General features: G+C 45.6%; 1 protein-coding gene across 4 annotated transcripts in view; it reads left to right on the top strand.

The window, feature by feature from the left end:
• The window catches only part of NHSL2 (NHS like 2), a 100,145-nt gene that overhangs the window by 11,556 nt on the left and 65,537 nt on the right, over positions 1-23,052 (top strand). For 3 of the 4 annotated variants that reach the window (XM_061598232.1, XM_061598233.1, XM_061598229.1), the window contains exon 1: positions 20,723-20,967. The exons of the other annotated variant lie outside the window; for it this stretch is intronic. In XM_061598232.1, the coding sequence (XP_061454216.1) occupies positions 20,835-20,967 (133 nt within the window). In that variant the 5' untranslated portion in view covers positions 20,723-20,834. Of the gene's footprint in view, positions 1-20,722; positions 20,968-23,052 lie in introns of those variants that run through there. 4 annotated transcript variants of the gene reach the window in all.

Raw genomic sequence — 23,052 nt, 5'->3', positions numbered from 1 at the left:
GCCATGTATAGGATTGTACTGTGAGTTGCTAAATACCGACATTTGAGGAGAAACTTGGAAACCTGCGACTTTGGCCAGCAAGCTTCTGGGCAGGAGCAGTCTATCTGAGAAGAAAGTATAATCAGCAGTTTCCTTGAGTTATATCACTAACACAGATTTAGAGGAGAAGGCTTCCAAGCAATTTGAGTATGCCTTCCGGCTAGTAGTCACTCATGTACGTGCACACACACACCCATCTGCCCACGTTGCGTTGCCTTTTAGATGCTGAACACAGAAGCCAGGAATGGCTTCTGAACATTAGTTCCAAGCTTTGACTCTGACCTAGCAGGGTTTTAAAAACAATAATTTTGCACTCTTCTTTCTGATTTCCCCCTGGCTGGTTACCTGTCTGATAGCTGCTTTAGGCTGCAATCCAATGCACACTTACCTGGGAGTAAGTCCCATTGAACCCAATAGAGCTTACTTCTGAGTAGGCACCTATTGGATTGCAGCCTTAGACATGTTAGCTGAACTGCAGTGTTTTGATCAACTAAAAAGGTACTTCAGTTAATTGGACATTTTAATATTAAAATATTATCCTTATTATTAATAGAAGTGCTTATATAAACTGCAGATGGCAAGTTCCTTTGGAGAAACTGTTCCATCCTGTGTGAAAGAGAAGGTGGGGAGGAAGTGCCTCTGTTAAGATGTTAACTTGCTGACTTATCCCCTATAAATTGAAAATAAGGAAAATTTATGGATGCTGATTCACTTCTCTCTCTATTTTTGTTTTATATTTGTTTGCTTTTTTTCTTGTTATAGTTCTGTTTGCCATATTGATACAAACAGCCCTTCCCCCAAACAAACCCTCAGTAAACATTAAGTTTTTTAAAAAATGGGTGGGAAACCTGCAGTGCTGCAGATGTTGTTGGACTGCAGCAACCCCCCCCTCCGACCATTGGCTACCTGGGTGGGAGTTGGAATTCAACAACATCTGGAAGGCTGCACGTTCCTCACCTGCACTTTAAAACTATTGTTTCTTAAACACATGCGTGAACTCATTTAGATTTATGCATATTTATTCAGAAAAGCTTGGCAATCCTGTTCATGGAAATACGTGGCACCATGTTCAACGGGGTTTTCTCACTTGTAAGCAGGGGTGAGCTATCCGGGGTTGTGTGGTGGTGGTGTCGTAGGCCCCTTACTTTTTTAGGAGCAGGGTCTCAGCCATGTCCCTATGTATGAGCCAATCAGAGTGAAAGGAGTCAGCCACTGAGAAGACTCTTCTCAGTAGCTGACACACAGCCTCCCCTTTCATGATGATTGTGGTGTCTGTTGTAGTGGACTGTGGACTCTGAGAAACATGGAGAGCAAGAGAAAGTGGGAAAGAGAGGCCATGGTATGATTATCATGAAGGAACCCTGCACTTCTGCATTTGCCGCTACACTACTGCTTGTGTGTTTCGGGATGGGAGCCTCAGTTGATTAACTCAAATTAATTGACTAAGGTTTGGGAACATAGGAAGCTGCCTTATACCGGGTCAGACCCATTGGTCCATCTAGCTCAGTATTGCCAACACTGACTGGCAGCAGCTGTCCAGGGTTTCAGGCAGAGATCTCTCCATGCCCTACCAGGAGATGCTGGGTATTGAACCTGGGACCTTCTGCTGCAAGGCAGGGGGCTCTGCCAGTGAGCTGCGGCACTTCCCCATAGACGAGGTTTCTTTGATCAGGTGACAGCCTTGCATATTAGATGAAAGGGTATGTTTGGGAGGATGAGGGTGAGCTAGAAATGGCAGAAATGGCTTCTAAGTTGAGCCAGTGGTTGCTCCATGGCTGCAGGCCACATGTGCTTCTGGCTCCATGCTTTGATGTGTTCTCGTGGGGCAAGGGGTTGTGCCAGTGCATGAACAAGATTCTGCCTCGGTCTGCATGTTACTTGCTGCACGTCATGCCTGTGAACATCTTTGACCTTTTAGAGACACACAAAAGGATATGGCTGTTCAGCTCTTCTTGTGGATGCTTGCCATGTGCAAAATTGAAACAAGAGGTGTGTGGAAAGTATCCTCTGACCTGGGTACTTTTCCCCCTCACCTCTTCAAAACAATGTCAGAATTCCTTCCCTCCAGAAAGAACATTCCAAGAGGGGACAACATGTGTGCAAGTCTGTATGTGTGTGTGTGTGTGTGTGTGAGTGAGTGAGTGAGAGAGAGCCAGCAGGATCCAGCACTCTGTGCATTGTGTTCACTGACCTCCTACATGTGTACATTTGCTGGGCATAGTTGCCACCCAGCACATGCACGACAGCGCAGTACACAGGAGTGGGTCATCTTGTACCACCACCAAGTGAATTGGGCGCTTCCTCCCTTTGCACTCAGAAGCACCTTCCGGGTAGAAGCAGGGTCTCCTTTGGGGTGGAAGAGATGGCTGTGCGCTCTCTGCACATGCTCTGGGCAGCTGTCTTCTTAGTTATGCCTTCCCAAGGCCCGGGGATTGCCGAACACGTCCAGAGGGTGACCCCTGGCCACTATTTGACCACTGGGCAGTCTTCTTCCTGCGAGATCCTGTACCTGCCTTTTTGCACCCCGCCTGAGTGTGCGGGTGCCACGGGCTCGTGTCAGCCTGTGCTTGTGAAAAGAACCGGAGGGAGGAGGAGGACGGGGAGGGGGGTTGGGAGAATATTTTCTCCCCCCTCCCCTCCTCTTTCTGTGCCCCCCTCCTTTCTTTCGCAGCCCGCCCGCAGGCGGGGGCAGGTGGCGACGACGACGACGCTGCTGTTGCTGCGGCGGCTCGGAGGAACGCAGGGCACGAGCCGAGCAGCCGCCGCCAGTACCGAGCAGGATCGACGCGGAGGAGCCGCAGTAACGGCGACTGGCTGTGCTCGAGGTTCCCTGCCGCCGGGCTCCGGAGCCTGAGCGATGCTCTCCTGCGCCCCGGAGAGCCCTGCAGCAGCAGCCGCCGCAGCAGCAGAGCGCCGAGATGGGCAACTCCCCGCCGGTGATGCTGGGCAAGGCGCCGCGGAGCAAGCGGACCCCGCGCACCGCCGCCGTCTCCCCCTCCTCCTCTTCCGCCATCCCTGCCGTGCAACCGGCAACAGGTAGGATCGGGGCCGAGATTAGTTGGGGTTTTGGGGGGGTGAGCCTATCAGATTATTCCTCCCCCCGGACTATTTGTGCATAGGAAGCTGCGGTGTGCAGAATCAGTGGTCCATCTAGTTCATTATGGTTGACACTGGCTGGCAGCCGCTTCATTTTGTTCCCCAGAGAGGACATTCCCAGCCCTACCTGAAGGTGCCAAGGCTTGAACCTGGAGCGTTCTGCATGCCAAACAGATGCTCTGTCGCTGAACATCTGTCCCCAAAATAGGAACTCAGGAACATGGGAATCTGCTTTACACTGAGTCGGGCTGTTGGTCCATTTAGCTTAGTATTGTCTACACTGATTGGCAGCTCTGTAAGATTTCAGATAGGAAGTCTTTCCCAGCCCTACCTGGTGATGCCAGGGATTGAACCTGGGACCTTCTGCATGCAGGGCAGAGACTGCACAGCAAAGCTCCGCACTGCAAGGAGCATTTTCAGCTACAGCTCTCAGGGCCCCTTCACACAATCTGAAGCTCAAAGGGAGGGTAAGTGTGGCAGCCATTTCTGCCTCTTTTTGGAGATGGTTCACACCTGCACTTGCTGGGTTTGTGAAGCACATGGCGTTGTGGTGCCATCCAGGTTAGGACTTTGGGGCACAAGTCTGGGCCCCCATGCAGCTGAATGAGCAAGAGGGGCTTGTGCATGTGGCAGAGCTGGCTTACCACATTCTGAAGTGCAGTAATGCGCATTGACCTCTAAAAGGGGTGGGGTTAGGAATGTGAAGGCTAGAGTCTAAAATTAGATAACTGTACCTATGTGTGTGTGCACGCACGGAAGAGAGGGGAGAGGGAATTTGGAGCAACAAGGTGCACCCCTTACCTGCTGGCTTCAGTACAGAAATGCCTCTTGCATACAAACATGAGAAGATCCTTCCTGGATCAGGCCAGCGGTCCATTTGGCAAGGAGTTGAGGGAAAGAGGTCAGGGAGGCAGAGAGATGTTGAAGGTGAGAGAAACTGCACTCCATTTGTCCAGGAGACTCTCTTCACTTGAAGGCTACCTATCAGGGGTGCTGTAGTCATGAATTTCCTGCATTGGTAGTGGGTTGGGCTAGATGACCTTTTGAGGTCCTTCCAACTCTACGATCTGAGTTTTGGATAGCAGCCGAGATGCTTCAGGCTGCAGTTCTAAGCTTGCTTCCTAGGGAGCAAGACCCACTGAAAAAAACATTTGCATAGGATTGCACTGTACCAATGCTTTCCCTTGTATCTTCAAAGGCTAGAGGAGAAACTATCCAAAGGGACTATCCTTGCAGGTCAGAATATGCATGCTCTGAAGATCTCCCCATGTGCTATTTGTGTTGCATTGTGGCATAGGCTCTTCCGGTATTCGAAAGATGCATGTGTTGGAGATGCTCTTTCCCTTCCCTTCATAAGGTCTGGCTTCCCCAAGTCCTCCATGACCTGTAGCTGAACATGTGAAATGGCTGTGTTGCGGAGGTTGTGAGATCAGTGCAAAAAGATCTTGTCTGTTGATGGTTCACCAGTGCTGCCCCCCCCAAATGCAAGTCACCATGTCATGTGCATGTGTACATTCCTCCCTAAGGTTGCCCCATCCCACACACTGTCCCGTTCGATTCCATGGGACTTCCTTCCCAATAAAACATCCTTAGGATCCAGCTGAAAGGGAATAAAGAAAGAAAAGGGTGTACAGGGGCTGCAATCCTATACGCACTGACGAGGGAGTTAGTCTAGTTGAACTCAGTGGGACTCGTTTCTGCATCAGCGTGCGTAGGATTGTGCTTTAGGGCTGCAACCCTGTGTGCGCTTCCCTGGGAATAAGCTGCATTGAACATAGAGGGATTTACTTCTGAGAAAATGTGTGCCATGCACGTGCCCTTCGTCCCCTTCTTTGCTTCCACACGCGTAATAATGTAAGGAGAGACCCACTGGAACAGGCCAGTGTCCCATCTAGTCCAGCATCTTGTTCCCATAGCGGCCAACCAGGTGGAAGTCCACAGGCAGGAGATGAGCACAACAGCACTCTTATTTATTTATTTTCATTTATTTATTACATTTGTATACCGTCCCATAGCCGAAGCTCTCTGGGCGGTTTACAATGATTAAAACATTAAAAACATATATACAAATTTAAAAATACATTTTTAAAAAACAATTTAAAAACACATGCTAAAATGCCTGGGAGAAGAGGAAAGTCTTAACCTGGTGTCAGTAAGATAACAGTGTTGGCGCCAGGCGCACCTCGTCAGTAAGATAATTCCATAATTTGGGAGCCACCACTGAGAAGGCTCTCTCCCTTGTTACCATCCTCTGGGCTTCCCTCGGAGTAGGCACCCAGAGGAGGGCCTTTGATGTTGAGCGTAATGTACGGGTGGGTTCATGTCAGGAGAACTGTGATTCCTAGCAACCAGTATTCATAGGCAGACTGCCCCTGTCAGTGGAGATAGAACACAGCAACCGTGGCTAGTAGCCATTGATGGCTTTATCCGCCACTTGTGTTGTCTGCCCTCATCCTCTGCATTCTGTGGCTCCTTTGCATTCTGTGGCTCCACATGCCCCCACTTCAGCCTTTATCCAGATTCAAGGTCGACCCAAACGACCTCTTACAGCATAGCAGGTGCAACCACTCCCTGCCTCTCCAGAGGAGGGGGCATGTGTTGAAATGAAGGACAGGAGGTTTGGCAGGACTTATTTTGAGAAAGCATGAATACGCCCCGATATGTCTAAGCAAGAATATCATCGGTCCTTAAACATATACCATGAGAGCTTTGAAGAAGCACTTTGAAGAAGCACAAGTACAGGGCAAAAGGGATGTCAAGCAAATCCTCATCGTGACCATCTTCCATCTGGAAACCTATGTCCTCACTGTGGGAGGCTGCGTGGATCAAGAATTGGCCTCCACAGTCACTTACGGACCCACTGTTAAAGACCTTACCCTGGAAGACAATCTTACTCGGCCACAAGTGATTGCCAATGAATGAATTATAGACAAATTCATGGAGGACAGGGCTATCAATGGCTACTAGCCATGATGGCTGTGCTCTGCCACCCTAGTCAGAGGCAGCATGCTTCTGAAAACCAGTTGCCGGAAGCCTCAGGAGGGGAGAGTGTTCTTGCACTCGGGTCCTGCTTGCGGGCTTCCCCCAGGCACCTGGTTGGCCACTGTGAGAACAGGATGCTGGACTAGATGGGCCACTGGCCTGATCCAGCAGGCTCTTCTTATGTTCTTATGAATGAATGAATGAAATGAATAACCATGAGAGCTTGTATGGTATAGTGTTTTGAGCATCAGACTACAGGGGCAAGGCCATAGCTCAGCGGCAGAGCATCTGCTTTGCATGCAGAAGGTCCCAGGTTCAATCCCCGGCATCTCCAGGTAAGCCAGGGAGAGAGCCCTGACTGAAATCCTGGAGAACTGCTGCCAGTCAGTGTAGACAGTACTGAGCTAGATGAGCCAATGGTCTGATTCGGTGTAAGCCTATAAGGCAGCTTTCTATGTCCTTATGTTCTACTAGAGATGGAGAGTGCCTGATTCAGATCCCCACTCAGCTATGATGCTCACTGGGTGATTTTTGCTCAGTTGCTACCTCTCAAACTAAGCTACCTTACAGGGTTGTTATGAGGATAAAAACTGGGTGGATGGAAGAGGCCCCCCTCCATATTTCCATATGCCGCCTTACGCTCCTTGGAGGAAAGGCAGGATATAAATGTAAGAATTGTGGCATTTCCCAAAACTATGTCTTAAGGGTGGTAGTGTACCTGAAGGTCATTTATTCTAACCCTGCTCTGTGAGTAGAAGTTGAGAATTACCAGCTGGAGTGACCAGCAGAAAAAATGTTTTCTGAACTCAAATGTGCTTCTCACTGTGAAAGGCAAATTGAAAACCTGCTGGGATAAATTAGATATAAATTAATTCCGGGTCTTTGTGTCACTTCTTTTAGCTTCCATGGCTCATAATTAGGATAGAAATTTATTGGTATATTTCCGTGATTGTAATTGCAACTGGATGTGGAAAAGTACTCAGAAGCAGCCCCAATGAGTCAATGAAGCTTACTTCTAGGTAGGTGGATGTAGGATTCAGACTTAGGCTGCAATTGCCATAGGATAAGATAGCAGTTCCTCTTATGAATCTGTAACTGGTTAAGGAACAGGAAGTAAGAGAGTAGGAATAAGTGGATGGTTCTTGCCATGGTGGCATATAAGAAGTGGATTCCCCCAAGAATCAGGATTGGGACCTGTGCTTTTTAACTGTGTTGTTTTGTTATTAGTGCGCTGCCAAGCTTCTTGTGGCTGTTATGGGGGTTACTCTGTTTTATGGAATTATGTGTTTATATTTGTGAATATATTATATTATATTACATATATAAAATATATTTTATTATATAAAAATATAATTTGTATTCTATATTTATATAAGGGAAAAATCAGCTTATCTGCAGCGTGGTGTTGGAGGAGAGCTTTGAGCATATCTTGGACTGCGAAAAAGACCAATAATTGGGTGTTAGAACAAATTAAACCAGAACTATCACTAGAAGCTAAAACGATGAAACTGAGGTTATCATACTTTGGACACATAATGAGAAGACATGATTCAGTAGAAAAGACAGTAATGCTGGGAAAAACAGCAGGGAGCAGAAAAAGAGGAAGGCCAGACAAGAGATGGGTTGATTCCATAAAGGAAGCCACAGACCTGAACTTACAAGATCTGAACAGGGTGGTTCATGACAGATGCTCTTGGAGGTCACTGATTCATAGGGTCGCCATAAGTCATAATCAGCTTGAAGGCATATTACAGGAACAATTTGCTTTTCATGTGTTGCAAGTTGCTTGGAGACCTTTGGGTAACAAGCAACTAACAAGTGTAGTAAACAACAACAACTTGTTGACTTGGAGTAAGGGATGAGCAGTGAGGTGGCCAAGTTTGCGGATGATACCAAATTGTTCAGGGTGGTAAGAACTAGAGATGTGAAGGTCTGGGGGGGGAATCAGAAAAATTGAGGACCCTTCCTCCCCCATTTTTTCCTGTATTTTTCCTGTATATTTCCTCCCCCCCCCCGGGCCTTCACATTTCTAGTAAAAACTAAAAGAGAAATGGATCTCTCCAGACTGGGTGAATGCACATTAAAATGGTAAATGCAATTCAATGTAAGCAAGTATAAAGTGATGCATGCTGGGGCAAAATATCCTAACTGGTGGTGGCTGACCAGGAAAGAGATCTTGGTGTTGGTAGTGAACAGCTTAATGATGATGTTGACCCAATGTGTGGCAGCTGCACAAAAGCTGAATTCTATGTTACAGATCATTAGGAAAGAGATTGAAAATAAAACTGCCAATATTATAATGCCATCATACAAAAACTGTGGTGTGACTGCGCACAGAATGTTATATTCAGTTCTGGTTGACTCACCTCAACAAGGATATTGTGGAGCCGGAAAAGGTTCAGACAACCAAAAATGATCATGAGGCTGGGACAACTTCCCTGTGATGAAAGCTGACAATGCTTGAGGCTTTTTAGTTTAGAGAAAAGGTGAGTAAGGGAGGACATGATAGAGGTGTATAAAAGTATGTGTAGTGTAGCTAGAGAGAAGCTCTCCCCCCATAATACTAGAAACCCGGTCAAGGAAGCTGAATTTTGGAAGATTCAGGACAGAAAAGAAATGCTTAAATGATGGAATTCCCTACCGCTAGGTATAGCGATGGTGGCCACCAGCTTTGATGGCTTTAATAGGGGGATAAGGCTGTCAGTGGCTATTAGCCACAGTGTCTGTGTACTATTTCCAGTAGTGGAGGTGGTATGTATGCCTTTGCTGGGAATTGCAAGTGGGAAGAGAGCTCTTGTGCTCATGCCATGCTTGCGTAGGCACCTGGTTGGCCACTATAAGAACAGGATGCTGGACTAGATGGGCTTTTGGTAGCGATAAGGGACCTAATCCATATAAATATAATAAACAAACATCGGAAGAACCCAGTGGCATCAGACTGAAGTGGTCCCAAAGCGGTTGTTCTTATGTTCTTCCAGATATTTGTTGGACTCCAACTCCCATCGGCCCCAGCCAGTATTGTGAATAGTTGGGGATGATGGGAACTGGAGTCCCATCAGGGTCAAAGAACAACTGGAGAGCACCACACTGTCTACTCCTGCACAAGTGAGTAAGATCTATTGCAGGCTGTGGGACTGACTTCTGAGAAAATATGCATAGGATTGTGTTGTACGGCTGCCATCCTTTTCATACATAAGGTGCATTAAAATCAGTGGGACCTACTTCTGTATAGGATCAAGCTGTATGGCTTTGAATTGGAGAAGTTGACTGGCGTGCTTTGTTTAAAGGAAGGCTCAACCATTACAGAGGTTTATGAGAATGAAAAAACAGGCCACCTCTCTTGAATCGTTAGAAATCTTTTGCTAAGTACCATTTTATTTCTAACCCTGTATTAGCATCATGCACATCTGATGCAACTGTGTTTTTGTACCCACATATATTTTTCCTGGCTGGGGGAGGTTTTCCTGCTTCTTCCAGAGGTCTTGCCTTATGTCCGAATATATTAGTTGTCCATTAGATTGCTCTCCATCCTATGCAATCCAAAGCATGTGTCACTGAGTTCAACAGAGCTTACTCCCAGGTAACTATGGAGAGGACTGCAGTCATGCCACGTAACGGATCAGGGATGTGAACTCAGGTCTCTGTAGCCAGCTTTGTACATGCTGTTATACCGCCCTTTGCCAGCTCAGTATTCTATGGCTGTCAACTGAACCTAATAAACCTAATAAACCCTATTATCCTTGGAGGAGGAGCACATTATATTATTACACACACAATGGATCAACGCAATTGCCTGAATTTTTGGATTCCTGCATTGCAAAATCTACCACTACGCTACTGAATTCACTGTAATTATCTTATGTACATTTAAAGTTTTAATGTCATTATTGCAGCCTGTATTTTTTGCATTTCATTTCTCTCTAGTGTCACTACCTTCATCCCACCCTCAACCCCCCCCCCCACAACAGCCTTCCCCAGACTGATGCCTTTCAGATGTTTTGGACTACAATTCCCATCAGTCCTAGCCAGCACTACCACGTTGATGTGAGTTGTAATCCAAATATCTGTTGGGCACCAGGTTGTGTAAGCCTTCTCGGGCGTTTGCGTACATACTTGCCAATTTAGGATACACTTCATGCATCTAATGAAGTAGACTCTAGTCTGAAAGCTTATGCCATAATAAACTGGTTAGTCTTTGAGGTGTCAAGAGGCTTTATGTTGTTTTACAGAACCCTGTGAGTTCACTATCCAGGAAAGATTTGGAGTTGAGATTCTGGGAAGAGAGGGAGTGAGTGGGAACAGGCAGGGCTAATGTAAAAAGAAATCCCGCCCGCATAGATGCAATAGGGCAGGGATTCCCAAACTGTGGTCTGTGGACCATCAGTGGTCCGCTAGCTTCATTCAGGTGGTCCACAGCATGTTCACATTAAATATGTTGATTTTAATTGTATTCTTATTGCATCATTTATTTCTTATATTGTATATTACTGTGTTACATAAAATTCCAGGGAATGCAACTTGTAATACAATAAAATGCAGTATAAGAAATGAAAGAGGCAGTGAAAATACAATAAAAAAATTATGCAGCATCTAGCACGGTGTTTTACAATCGATACAACAGGCAGAGGTCAGCCGAGTCCGTCAGCAATTTTCAAGTGGTCCATGGTGGGGGAAGTGGGGGAACCCCTGCAACAGAAGGCATTGGTGTGGCATTGTTTTAACAGTTGTACTTTGTGGGGAGAATTATAGTAAGGAGTGCTCATTGTTCCAGGGTGCTTTGCAGTGCCCGTGGGCATTAGTCCACTGAAAAGCAAACTTTACCTTGCAAAGCTAAACCTTGCAAAGGAGTGATGCCATTTAAACTGCAAGCAGGAAGTGGGAAACTAGGGGTAATGCACTGGAATTGGACAAATCTGAATTCCAAGTTGGGGTGTCTTGCTTGAAGAGATTTGCATGAGGCACCCTGAGTTGAAATGAGGACCACCACCCCAGTTGCCTTGTCCACTTGGATTTTTTAGAAAAGCTATGCTGTGTTTGTTAAAGAACATATAAGAAGAACAGCAGTGTGGGGAAAGAGAGGGAGAGATCCTGTGTGACGGACAGGTCTAGTTTGGAATCACAGGAACCGGTTTTACCAGGACTCTCCAATCCCAGTGCTTTGAGGGAGGGATGTTGATGAGAACAAATATAGCCTTGACTCACGTGGGTTTCTTTGCTCTTTTGCCTGTTCTGTCTCTTAGGTGCAGGAAGGAACTTTAAAAGAGTTCTGCTAGAGCAAAGGCTTTTCTTAATTAATTTCCTTTGCTTACTAGCTTCCAATACTGCTAACCCCCCCTTTCCTCCCCAATCCTCACAGCAGTTTTCTCCTTCTGAATCCTCTGGTTGTACATTTTTGTCCAAGTAGGACCATTCCAATACCCCCCACCCCCCCACCCCAATGTTACAGGCCTACCTTTTTCATATGTCTCTTGCCTTTGTGGAGTTTGCGTGAGTTTGAATGCTTCCGCTTGGTTCTAGTACTTGTCACTAGGCAAGTCAATGCATCCGTGCCCAGGTCCTGTTTGTGGGCTTACCGAGAGAGGCATCTGGTTGGCCACTGTGAGAACAGGACGTTGGGCTAGATGTGCCACTGGCCTGATCTAGTAGGGCTCTTCTTATTCCTCCCACTTCTCCTTAGTGTAAGAATTTGCTCTAAGTGCAGTGTGTGCTTTATTTATTTTATCATTATTTATACAAATAAATAATTGAAAATGGAAATAGACTGCCTTCAAGTCATTTCCAACTTATGGCGACCCTATGAATAGGGTTTTCATGGTAAGCGGTATCCAGAGGGGGTTCACCATTGCCTCCCTCTGAGGCTGAGAGGCAGTGACTGGCCCAAGGCCACCCAGTGAGCTTCATGGCTGTGTGGGGATTCGAACCCAGGTCTCCCAGGTAGTCCAGCATCTTAACCACTACACCACACTGGCTCTCATATAAAGTAATTACTATTTATTTATTTTTAACAAGTTCTCTTTCCCCCTGCGGTGTCTCTTAGTGATGTCATCTGGCAGGTGACATCATTGCTCCTCTGAAAAAAGTCCCAGAGCTGCACTCCTCCCCCACCCCTATCCCATTAGGCAGTGATCATTCAAGAAGCAGTTTTTTAACAAGTTTATTTATTTATATTTTGTTCCATAAAAAGACATCACATTAGCAATAACAAAGAGCAACGATGTGCATATTTTTTTGCATGCATTCAAGAAGTAGTGTTGATGTCTGTAGATGTTCATACCTCCTGGAGTTGTTGGTCTATAAGCTCCCATCATTCCTGGAGGGCCGTTGCTCAACAGTAGATCATCTGCCTCGCATGTAGAAGGTCCCAGGTTCAAGCCCCAGCATCTCCAAATAGGACTGGGAGAGATCCCCTGCTGGAAACCCTGGAAAGCTGCTGCTAGTCGATGTAAACAGTATTGAGCTGGATGGACTGTTGGGTCTGACTCCACATAAAGCAGCTTTCTGTGTTCATGAAGCTACCTGCCTACCTCTTCCCAATTTATTCAGAGAGACAGGTGTCTGAAGCGTTAAAAAAAGCCCTCTTGAAAACCAACTCATTAGACAAACAGGCATTGAAAAGAATGGCAAGTGGTTGCCATGGCACCCAGGTGATTGCTTTTCGCTTACTAATTAGCCAGCAGAGGCAGCAATTGCAATGTGGAAGAGGCAGGCTGATAGTCAGCAAGGCCCAAGCTGATTGGCTGAGGAAGAGAAGGTATAAGCTAAGCTTTACCCCACCTGAGAGCCAGTGTGGTGTAGCGGTTAAGATGCTGGATGACGACCTGGGAGACCAGGGTTCAAATCCCGACACAGCCATGAAGCTCACTGGGTGACCTTGGGCCAGTCACTGCCTCTCAGCCTCAGAGGGAGGCAATGGTAAACCCCCTCTGAGTGCCGCTCACCATGAAAACCCTATTCATAGGATCACCATAAGTCAAGATCAACTTGAAGGCAGTCCATTTCTATTTTTTATACCCCACCTGCTGCAGTGTAGGTGATGGGGGTGGTTCACAAGGTCACTGGGCGGTAAGGAGGAGAGAGCCTGTGGTGATCAGTAGTTTTGACTGTGCAAAAGTGTATCTCATCAGAACTATTTCATCAGGGCAAAAAGAAGAAGTATGGAATGAAACACCCAAAGACCCATTTCATCTACGACTGGAGGTTTTAAGAGAGCTATTTCATTTCAGTTTCAATTTCCAAGGGACTTTCTTGGCACAAAACGGTAGGCAGCAGTCAAAGCTGGATTTTTTTTTGGTGCTGATGCCTAAGAATTTTGATAATCTCTGTATGCATGCTGGCTTCTAAAAGTTGATTTCCGGTGCCAAGAAATTTTAATCCCCCCCCCAAGCTATAGGACTCAGCAAAAATGCCCTCCCTGCCACCCCCTCCAAATTGCTACCCCTTCCAATTTACCACCCCATTCATAGGTGGCAAATTGGGTAGAGCATTTCAGCTGTTTTTGCCAAGCGGATTGTTTGCAAGGTTTGAGAAGGGGAGAATATTGAGTAGCAGTAACAGTGGAACATGGGAAGCTGTCTTATACCCACTGATCTATCTAGCTCAGTATTGCCCACACTGACTGGCAGCAGCTCTCCAAGGTTTCAGATAGGGAATCTCTCCAAGCCCTAAGAACAACATGGTTGGTTGGTCATCCCCTATCTCCATGGGGTCCTCATGGTTTTGCACAAATGCGGATGGGGAGATGGAGTGCCTGGAACCAGCAAAGATATACTGTGTTGTCTCTGGTCCTGTTTTACCTTATGGAGCATCTGGGCTGTAGTATATTGCTAGAGGTATCCTCCTGTGAGTTGACTCATGCTTGTTGTTTTGCTTAATAATAATAATAATAATAATAATGTATATGGATATTGTTTATGTATTTTGCTTTGAAAATTAATTTGATATGTTTTATTGTACCTTGTGTATTCTATTGTAAAACCGCTTTGAGATCTTTTAGATAGTAAGAGGTCTATACATACATACATACCTACCTGGAGATGACAGGGATTGAACCTGGGGCCCTCACCATGTCAAGCCGATGCTCTACCACCAAGCTATGGCCCTTCCCCAAAAGTGCCTTTTTCTTTTGGAAATTTGGTTTTGCCACCACCTCACAACCCCTTGGAACGATGCTGTGTCATAACATAACCTGTTCACGCATTACATTCAGCAAGTCTGCATACCTGTGTGGACAAAAATGCTCGTTCTAGTTTTGCCCCATCCTCCTCCCTGCTAAGAAGGTCTACAAGAGCAACACTTAGGCTAAGAAGGTAGAGGATGCTGACAGTCAGTGTCACGCCCTGGACTGGGTGTAAGAAGGTGGGCAGGTGGGGGCTGGCTGAGGGCAGACTGAGGTTGGAGGGGCAGAGCCCCATTTCCCCTAATGGACCAGCCTCCACTGCCTGGGGGACTAGAGTTGTTAGCTTTGTTACCTGAAGGACTCTAAGTGACTTAACACTGTTAAAAACACATATATACCATTAAAACAACAACTCAACCCACATAATTGCCACAGAAGCTTTGGCGGTACACCAATAGACAGGATCAACTTAGCGTATCAAAAACCTAGGGTAGAAGGTAAGCCTTTACCTGGTGCTGAAAATATGTAAACAAAGGTGCCAGGTGGACCTCGCAGGGGAGCACATTCCACGGACGGGGAGTTCAAGTCCCCCACTCAGCCATAAAACACACTGGGTGACCTTGGGCCAATCACCTAAAGGGGGAGAGGGCACCACCTTGAGCTCCCTGGAGGAAAGGTGGGATAGAAATGTAATGAATAAATAAAAAATTCAGTCTGTTGGTGTAGCTTGTTATGAAGGCTACACCTGCTGAATTTCCATCTTCAATGCAACTATTAAAGGTGCAAGAGCCCTGTCATCTTTTGCATCTGGCTACTCTACTCCTCTCTTTGCCCACTTACTATGTGTGTTAAGTTTTAACAGAAGGAGAACCTTTCATCTGCAGCTAGCATGCTACTAGTCTCTTGGCAGTCTAGATTATTGTTTGGTTTTTTTTGCAGGCTACTAACTTTTATGGGCTTATTTGCAAGGGGGTGGTAAGTTCCCTGAAACCAGTCCCTATTTCTGCTCCCCACCCGGTTTTGAGTTCTCAGTTGAAATCTTCCAGCTCAGCCCTAGTAAGGAGAACTGCATATATTTTGCAATAGTTAAGTGCAAAATTTCGCCCTGGGTGCAAGTTTCAGTGCCTGGAACATCTCTTTTATTCTTTTTTAAAAAACCAAACAAACAGGTTTCTAGTTCTCATGGTTGTAAAGCTAGCCTTGTGAGCAATTCCTGTTGAAATCTTGGAAGTAGAGGGTGGGGGTAGCAGTAAGCAGAACTTCCAGTGGTCTAGAGGCAGGGCTTTCACAGGAAAGGGAAGTGATGGAGGGGGAGGGGAGGGGGAGAGAGAAAGCAATGTCTCTATGTTTGAACAGCCATGTAACATTGATGATTGTTGCCCATTTGCCTTCCTGCTGCTTCGTTGTGTATCTGCAGCCTAGAGCACATATTTCTTGTTCTATCAAAACTCATCTCTACAGTGGAGGGATGATGGCGATAAACATACTTTCTTTCAAATAAAGAGCCCTGGGGATGGGATGGCACAATTACTATGCAGCCATGAGGCGACTGGCTTTACTCCGGTTGGGCTCTTTCTGAAATGGGCTAAATGTCATTGCAAGAAAGGAATCTGAGCGATCGAGTCACACAAACATGGAGCATAACAACCTGCAGCCCCTGGGCAGCCAGAATCTAGCAAGGAAGAGCCTGGTCGTAGGATCGGCTGATAGCCTGAATCCCTCTCAGTTCTTGCAAAGCAGCAGGGTCTTGCTGCTAGTGCTTCTAACTTTCAATTTATTTTGAGTGAAGAAAGCTGCCTTATACCAGGGGAAATCATCAGTCCATTTGGACCAGTATTGCTTAATCCAGGGGGACGTGGACTGTGCGACCCTCCAGATGCTGTTGGATTACAACCTCATCTTCCTTAACCATTGGACCACCCTGCCTCAGGCTGATGAGGTTGGAGTCCAACAATATCTGGAGTGCCACAGGTTTCCTATCCCTGGTCAATTCTGAAGTGGCAGCAGCTCTCCAAGGTCTCGGCCAAAGAACGGGACTTTTCCATCATATTCTACCCTGTCCTTTCAAGGTCACATCCACACCCTACTTTTAAAGCACTACTATACCAGTTTGTTTATTTATTTATTACCTTTCTTTTCATCATAGAAACCCGAGGCAGCTTACATATGGTTCCCAAGCGGTCTCCCATCCAGGCAGTGACCAGATGTGACCCTGCTTAGCTTCAGCAGGGTGCTGGCTGCCTCATTTGCCTTCAGACCATAGCCTGGGACCTAGTTTAACTGTTGTGGAGAGTCTTGGGAACTGTAGCTCTGTGAGGTTAGCATCCTTATCAAACTACAGTTCCCAGAATTTTTTGAGGGGTGGTGGGAAGCCATGACTGTTATAGTGGTGTTGATTTTTCTCTTGTCCTCTTATTTTTTCACTGTCCAACTTTCACATCCATAGATAGAGATTGGGAATACCATGGTCTGAATGATCCTGACTTTAGTGTTCAGTGATCCATCTTTGCATTTGAGGACCTTTTCTAGTTCTTTCATAGCTGCCCTCCCCAGTCCTAGCCTTCTTCAGATTTTTTGACTATTGTCTCCATTTTGGTTAATGACTGTGCCAAGGTATCGATAATCCTCGACAAGTTCAATCTCCTCATTATCAGCTTTAAAGTTACATAAATCTTCTGTTGTCACTTTAGTCTTCCTGATGTTCAGCTGTAGTCCTGATTTTGTGCTTTCTTCTTTAACTTTCATCAGCATTCGTTTCAAATCATTACTGGTTTCTGCTAGTAGTATGGTATTGTCTGCATATCTTAAATTATTGATATTTCTCACTCCAATTTTCACACCTCCTTCATCTTGGTCCAATCCCGCTTTCCGTATGATATGTTCTGCATACAAATTAAACAAATAGGGTGATAAAATATACCCCTGTCTCACCCCCTTCCCAATGGGGAACCAATCGGTTTCTCCATATTCTGTCCTTACAGTAGCCTCTTGTCCAGAGTATTGGTTGAGCATCAGAACAATCAGATTTCTTTTAAAGCATTCCATAGTTTTTTGTGATCTACACAATCAAAGGCTTTGCTGTAATCTGTAAAACGCAGGGTGATTTTCTTCTGAAATTCCTTGGTCAGTTCCATTATCCAATGTATGTTTGTAATATGATCTCTGGTACCTCTTCCCTTTCTAATCCAGCTTGGACATCTGGCATTTCTCGCACCATGTATGGTAAGAGCCTTTGTTGTAGAATCTTGAGCATTACTTTACTTGCATGGGATATTAAGGCAATAGTTTGATAATTGCTGCATTCCTTGGGATCCCCTTTTTTTGGAATTGGAATGTATATTGAACACTTCCAGTCTGTGGGCCATTGTTTAGTTTCCCATATTTCTTGACAATTTTTTTTCAAATTTTGGACAGATTCAGTCTCAGTAACTTGTAGCAACTCTGTTGGTATGCCATCTGTTCCTGGTGATTTGTTTCTTCCAAGTATTTTAAGGGCAGCTTCCACCTCACAAACTTCTGGTTCTTCAACATACAGTTCCTCCATGAATGAATCTGACATCCTTGTATCTCTTTTAGAGAGTTCTTCAGTATATTGCTTCCATCTTTCTTTTATTTTATCTCGGTCAGTCAGTGTGTTCTGCTGTTGATTATTCAACATCCCTAAATTTCCCTTTCATTTATCTAATCTTTTGGAATAGGGCTCTTGTCCTATCCTTTTTGTTGTCCTTTTCTATTTCTATACAATAACTATTGTAATAGTTCTCTTTGTCCCTACATACTAGTCACTGTATTGTTGTATTTAGGGTTCTAACCATTTTTCTATCGCCTTTTGCTTTTGCTTTCCTTCTCTCTTTAACCATTTTAGGAGTTTCATCAGTCATCTATTGAGGTCTTTCTCTCTTTTTAACTAGAGGTATCGTCTTTTTGCATTCTTCCCTGATAATGTCTCTGACTTCACTCCATAGTTCTTCTGGTTCTCTGTCAACTAAGTTGAAAGCCTCAAACCTATCCTTATTTGATCTTTATATTCTTCTGGGATGTTATTTAAATTGTATTTTGGCATTATGATTGCTTTGTTCTTCTTCTTTAGCTTTATTCTGATTTTTGATATTACCAGTTCATGATCTGTGCCACAGTCTGCTCCTGGTCTTGTTTTCACAGAAAGTATGGAACTTCTCCATCTTCTGCTACCAGTTATATAATCAATTTGATTCCTATATTGACCATCTGGTGATGTCCATGTATACAGTCCTCTTTTCAGTTGCTCAAAAAATGTGTTTGCAAGAAACAAATTATTGGCTTCACAGAATTAAATAAGTCTTTCTCCTGCTTCATTTCTATCTCCTATGCCCCATTTCCCCACAATTCCTAGTTCTTCTCTGTTCCCTGCTTTTGCATTCCAGTCCCCCATGATTATCATCACATCTTGTTTTGGTGTGTGATCAATTTCTTCTTGTACTTCTGCGTAAAATCTTTCCAGTTCCTTCTCTTCTGCATTTGCCGTTGGAGCATATACTTGGATTAAGGTTATGTTAATAGGTTTCCCATTAAATCTCATTGATATCACTCGCTCAGACCTTGCGTTGTAGCTCCTAATTGCTTTTGCTACATCACTTCTCACTATTAAAGCAACCCTGTTTCTTCTTAATTTCTCATTTCCTGCACAAAATATTTTGTAGCTGCCTGATTGAAAATGTCCCATTCCCATCCATTTTAATTCACTCACACCAAGTATTGTAATGTTGATGTGTTCCATTTCTTGCTTGACAATTTCTAACTTTCCCTGGTTCATGCTTCTCACGTTCTATGTTCCTGTTTTGTACGTCATACATCTCCGGACTCTCCTCTTGCATCTGTGCCCATCAACCTCTGGGCTTCCTTTTTGCTTTGACCCAGCTGCGTCATTGGTCACAGCGCTACTCATGCTTGTCCGTTGTTCTTCCCCAGTAGCTCGGTGAGTGCCTTCTAACCTGGGAGTTTCATCTTCTGGCACTCTCTCGTGTTGCATTTTGGATACTCTGTTCATAGGGTTTTCATGGTAAGAGGTATTTAGTGGTGGTTTACCATTACCTTCCTCTGAGTCTGGATGCATCTTAGTCTGGTGTTTCAGCTTTGACCATTCCACCTTGGCTGTCCCTGCTAGGAGTCTAGCCTCTTGGTCTAGACTCCTGATGGCATTGCTGTCAGCTTCTTTGACACTCTGAAACCCCCTCACCATGTTAATCCTAGAGGTGGGCAGCTGGTACAAATTGACACAATTTGCTAAGCAGGACCCCCTGGTCACTTCCACACCATATGTTTAAAGCACAACTAATGCATGTGGCTTCCCCCAAAGAATCCTTTACACCTTGGACAGCTCATTGAAAGTTCGGACTAAAAGTCGGAGCGGATTCCACTGCCCCACTAACATGGAGCCACTAGGCACCGCTGTGCTCTAATGGTGTTTAATGTGTTCCATTGGATTGTTCTGAATTATTATGTTGTAATTTCTTGGTAATTTCTGGTTTAAAGTCAGTATAGAAGTTATTTCAACAAATAAAGCAACTATGAGAGCTGATACCAGAACACCTCTTTATGCCCCCTTGATGTGTGGATTTGACTAATGGTTGAGATGGTCAAGAAGTGGCTCTTGAATCATTTATAACAGTGGTGGGAACCTTTTTCAGCCCAAGGGCTGCATTGCCTTCTGGGTAACCTTCCAGGGTCCACATGCCAGTGGTGGATGGGTGGGGCCATAAGCAAAAGTGGGCGGAGCAATTAGTGCAAATTTTTACCTTTCTACAGGTAGGCTAGTTTCTACACACACTCACTCACCCCATGCTATCCTACATCTAGGCAAGCAAGAGGACACATTTCTACCCAGGCAAAAGCTCTCAAGGAGGGTGCCAAGCAGGTCCAGTGAGGGGTGTGTGCTGGGGAGAATCCTAGGGGCCAGATAAAGAGGCCTTGGAGGGCCACATTTGGCCCCTGAGGTTCCCCAACCCTGTTTTAATCTGCAACCAGCATCCCTTGGACCAAATCTGTCTTCCAGAGAGGTGCCAGCCTCAAGGGATGTAGGGAAGGAGCATCAGCTATGAAAATGGGACTTGACAGCAGCCTGGGAGATGAGAGGAAAGCCAGGCCCACCATGCTACACTCACTCCTAGGAAAAAACACAACACCATCCGGCTGACCCAGTATCTTTGTGATCTTAGAGCTATTTTCCTAAAGGTGTGTAAAATGTAAGCCAAGTAATGTTCGAAAAACAAAGTCCCACTTGGCCTAGATGCCTGCACACAGAGAAACTTGTTCTCTCTGCTCCCAGCGCCTTGTTGATAGGAAGGAAGACGGGACAGGCCCATGACAATGGGCCAGCAGGAGTTGACTCAAACAGGCAATTCCTGGTGATTTCCTCTCCCTGTCGAGGGGCCGGAGAAAGTGGGAAGGGAAGTTCAGTCGAGGAGGACTCAAGGCTCACGAGGAACAAAAGGGGGCAGCTCCCTCTCCATTACCAGTCCTGACATGGCAGCGCGATCCACCTAGCAAAGGGGCCGAGTTGCAAATATCTCTCTGCTGCTTTCGGAACTGGGCTAGATTGAACGACGGCAAGGGGGTCTGTTGTATGAACCAGGGTGCTGTGAAGGCGTCTGTGCATGGTGCTGAAAGCTCTTGTGCTTTGAAGCCTTTGGTGCTGCATGTGGGGCCAGTGGTCATGGAGAGGGCAGGATCCTTGCTTATGTCTTTGCACAGAGCAGGTAAGGCCCACTGGAGGATGGAAGGGAGTGCACGGGGTGGGGAATAAATTGTGTGTGCTAAGGAGGTCTGATGCGTGTGGCGAGCATGAGGTCCTGGGTGAGCGTTTTGTTGTCTCCTTGGGTGCAGGGGCAGCAGCAGCTGCCAAGGGTGTTGCTAGCCATGGGCTCTAGTTGTGATTGCTTGCTTTGCACCCACCAGGGCACAAAACATGGGGGCAGGAGCAAGCTTCACAGCAAGCTTCAAAGGCTTGGTCTCAGATATCATTGCAACACAAAGCAATGTGTTAGGAAGATAGGAAGCCGCTTTCTGCCATGTCAGACCATTGGTCCATCTAGCTCAATAGCATCTACGCTGGCTGGCAGCAATTCTCCAGGGTTTCATGCAAGGGTCTTTTGTCAGCCCTGCTTGGAGATGCTGGGGGTTGTACTTGGGACTTTTTGCATGCAAAGCAGACACTTCACCCCTTGATTAAGCGTGTGTGCTAATTTCCATGTGCTACTTTATATGTGAGAGCCAGTGTGGTGTAGTGGTTAAGGTGTTGGATTACGACCTGGGAGACCAGGGTTCGAATCCCCACACACCCATGAAGCTCACTGGGTGACCTTGGGCCAGTCACTGCCTCTCAGTCTCAGAGGGAGGCAATGGTAAAACCACCTCTGAATACCGCTTACCATGAAAACCCTATTCGTAGGGTCGCCATAAGTCGGGATCAACTTGAAGACAGTCCATAAACAAAAAAACTTTATATGTACCGATACGAATTTAGAAATAATTAGTATAATTCATATAGAAATACATTGCATCTCCTGTTAGCAGAAAAAAGGTGCTAACTGTTTATGAGCAACTTCAAGGCCCCTGTTCTCCCCTTGTGATGGTTCTTTATCTTTAAACTGGACTTGGACCAGATAGTCCTTCAAATACAGGACTGGCCTCTTCAAAGTAGGACACATGGCCACCCTAATTTCACTATGATAACACTATGGAGTTGTTATCAATACAAGCCACAGTTCCCCTCCCCGGGGGGGGGGATTTGTGCTTTTTACATACATACATTTGTACTTGTGCATCAAGGGTGGCACAAATTTAAAAGTTTGCTCATTTCCTGTCTTTTCTCATACAACAGTGAAAATCAGAAATCAGTTCTATAAAATGAGAGCTATTTTTTAATTGTTGGTGTTATCTATCAATATTGGGCAGGGGCAGGAATGATGCTAGGTGGGAACAGTTTTACAGGCTTAAATAGGAAGTCAAAATTATTGGCAACATCGCTGCTGTTTTTCTGGGAGGGAGCTTGGTTGTTTGAGAGATGCGATTATGAGCTTGCAAGGCTAATCAGCGCTGAAAGGGGCTTGGGAATGGCTCAGGAGAAAGAATGGGGAAGAAATGAATTCACATTTAAAGGGAAACTTACCTAATTCACACTTTCCAAAACAAGATGGGAACCAAAAGACAGCCATCCTTCGAGGTCTGCACTTCTGTGAATTTTGCAGGGCAGTTCTCCAGGCAAGTAATGTGTACAGAAATGCATATACTAGTGTAAAGTGCCCGTATCTGTGCAATAATTAGTGAAAATAACATACACAAATGCATTTTATTAGGGACCTTATTCATGCAAAGCATGTGCTCTGTCACAGTTCTGTGGCTCCTCCCCAAACCTGAGATAGCTTATCAGTGTCCAAAAACAGCAGCTGTAGCAACAGTAGAGGTGGCTCCTATTGAGTGCTTTCCCTTATCCATTTCTAAAAACGTAAAGTGCTTCCTTCTCTTTGCCTAAGATCAAAGTGCTCAACAGATTCATTTCTTCGGGTAGGTGTTGAGCCTCAGGTAAGTTTTTAGGGCTGTCACCGGCTGAAAGGAATCTAAATTTGGTTATTTGTATGGGTTTTAGGCAATTATTTGATTGCTTTTTGCCGTGCTCAGGCATTCATCTGAATGCCCACTGGTTAAAAGTTGGGGCAGAGGTGCACATGCAAGGCCCATCTCTAGGGCCCCCATGCACATTAACCCACCTTGCTCAGTTCATGGCCTTGCCATGTGGAGTGGGGAAGGTCTCCATGGGACTTTGGTCCCCAGTGATGGAGGAT

The sequence above is a fragment of the Rhineura floridana genome, chromosome 16 (genome assembly GCF_030035675.1).
Source record: "Rhineura floridana isolate rRhiFlo1 chromosome 16, rRhiFlo1.hap2, whole genome shotgun sequence".
In the NCBI taxonomy this organism is placed as follows: Eukaryota; Metazoa; Chordata; class Lepidosauria; order Squamata; family Rhineuridae; genus Rhineura; species Rhineura floridana.
This window is presented reverse-complemented; position numbering and strand designations above follow the sequence as displayed.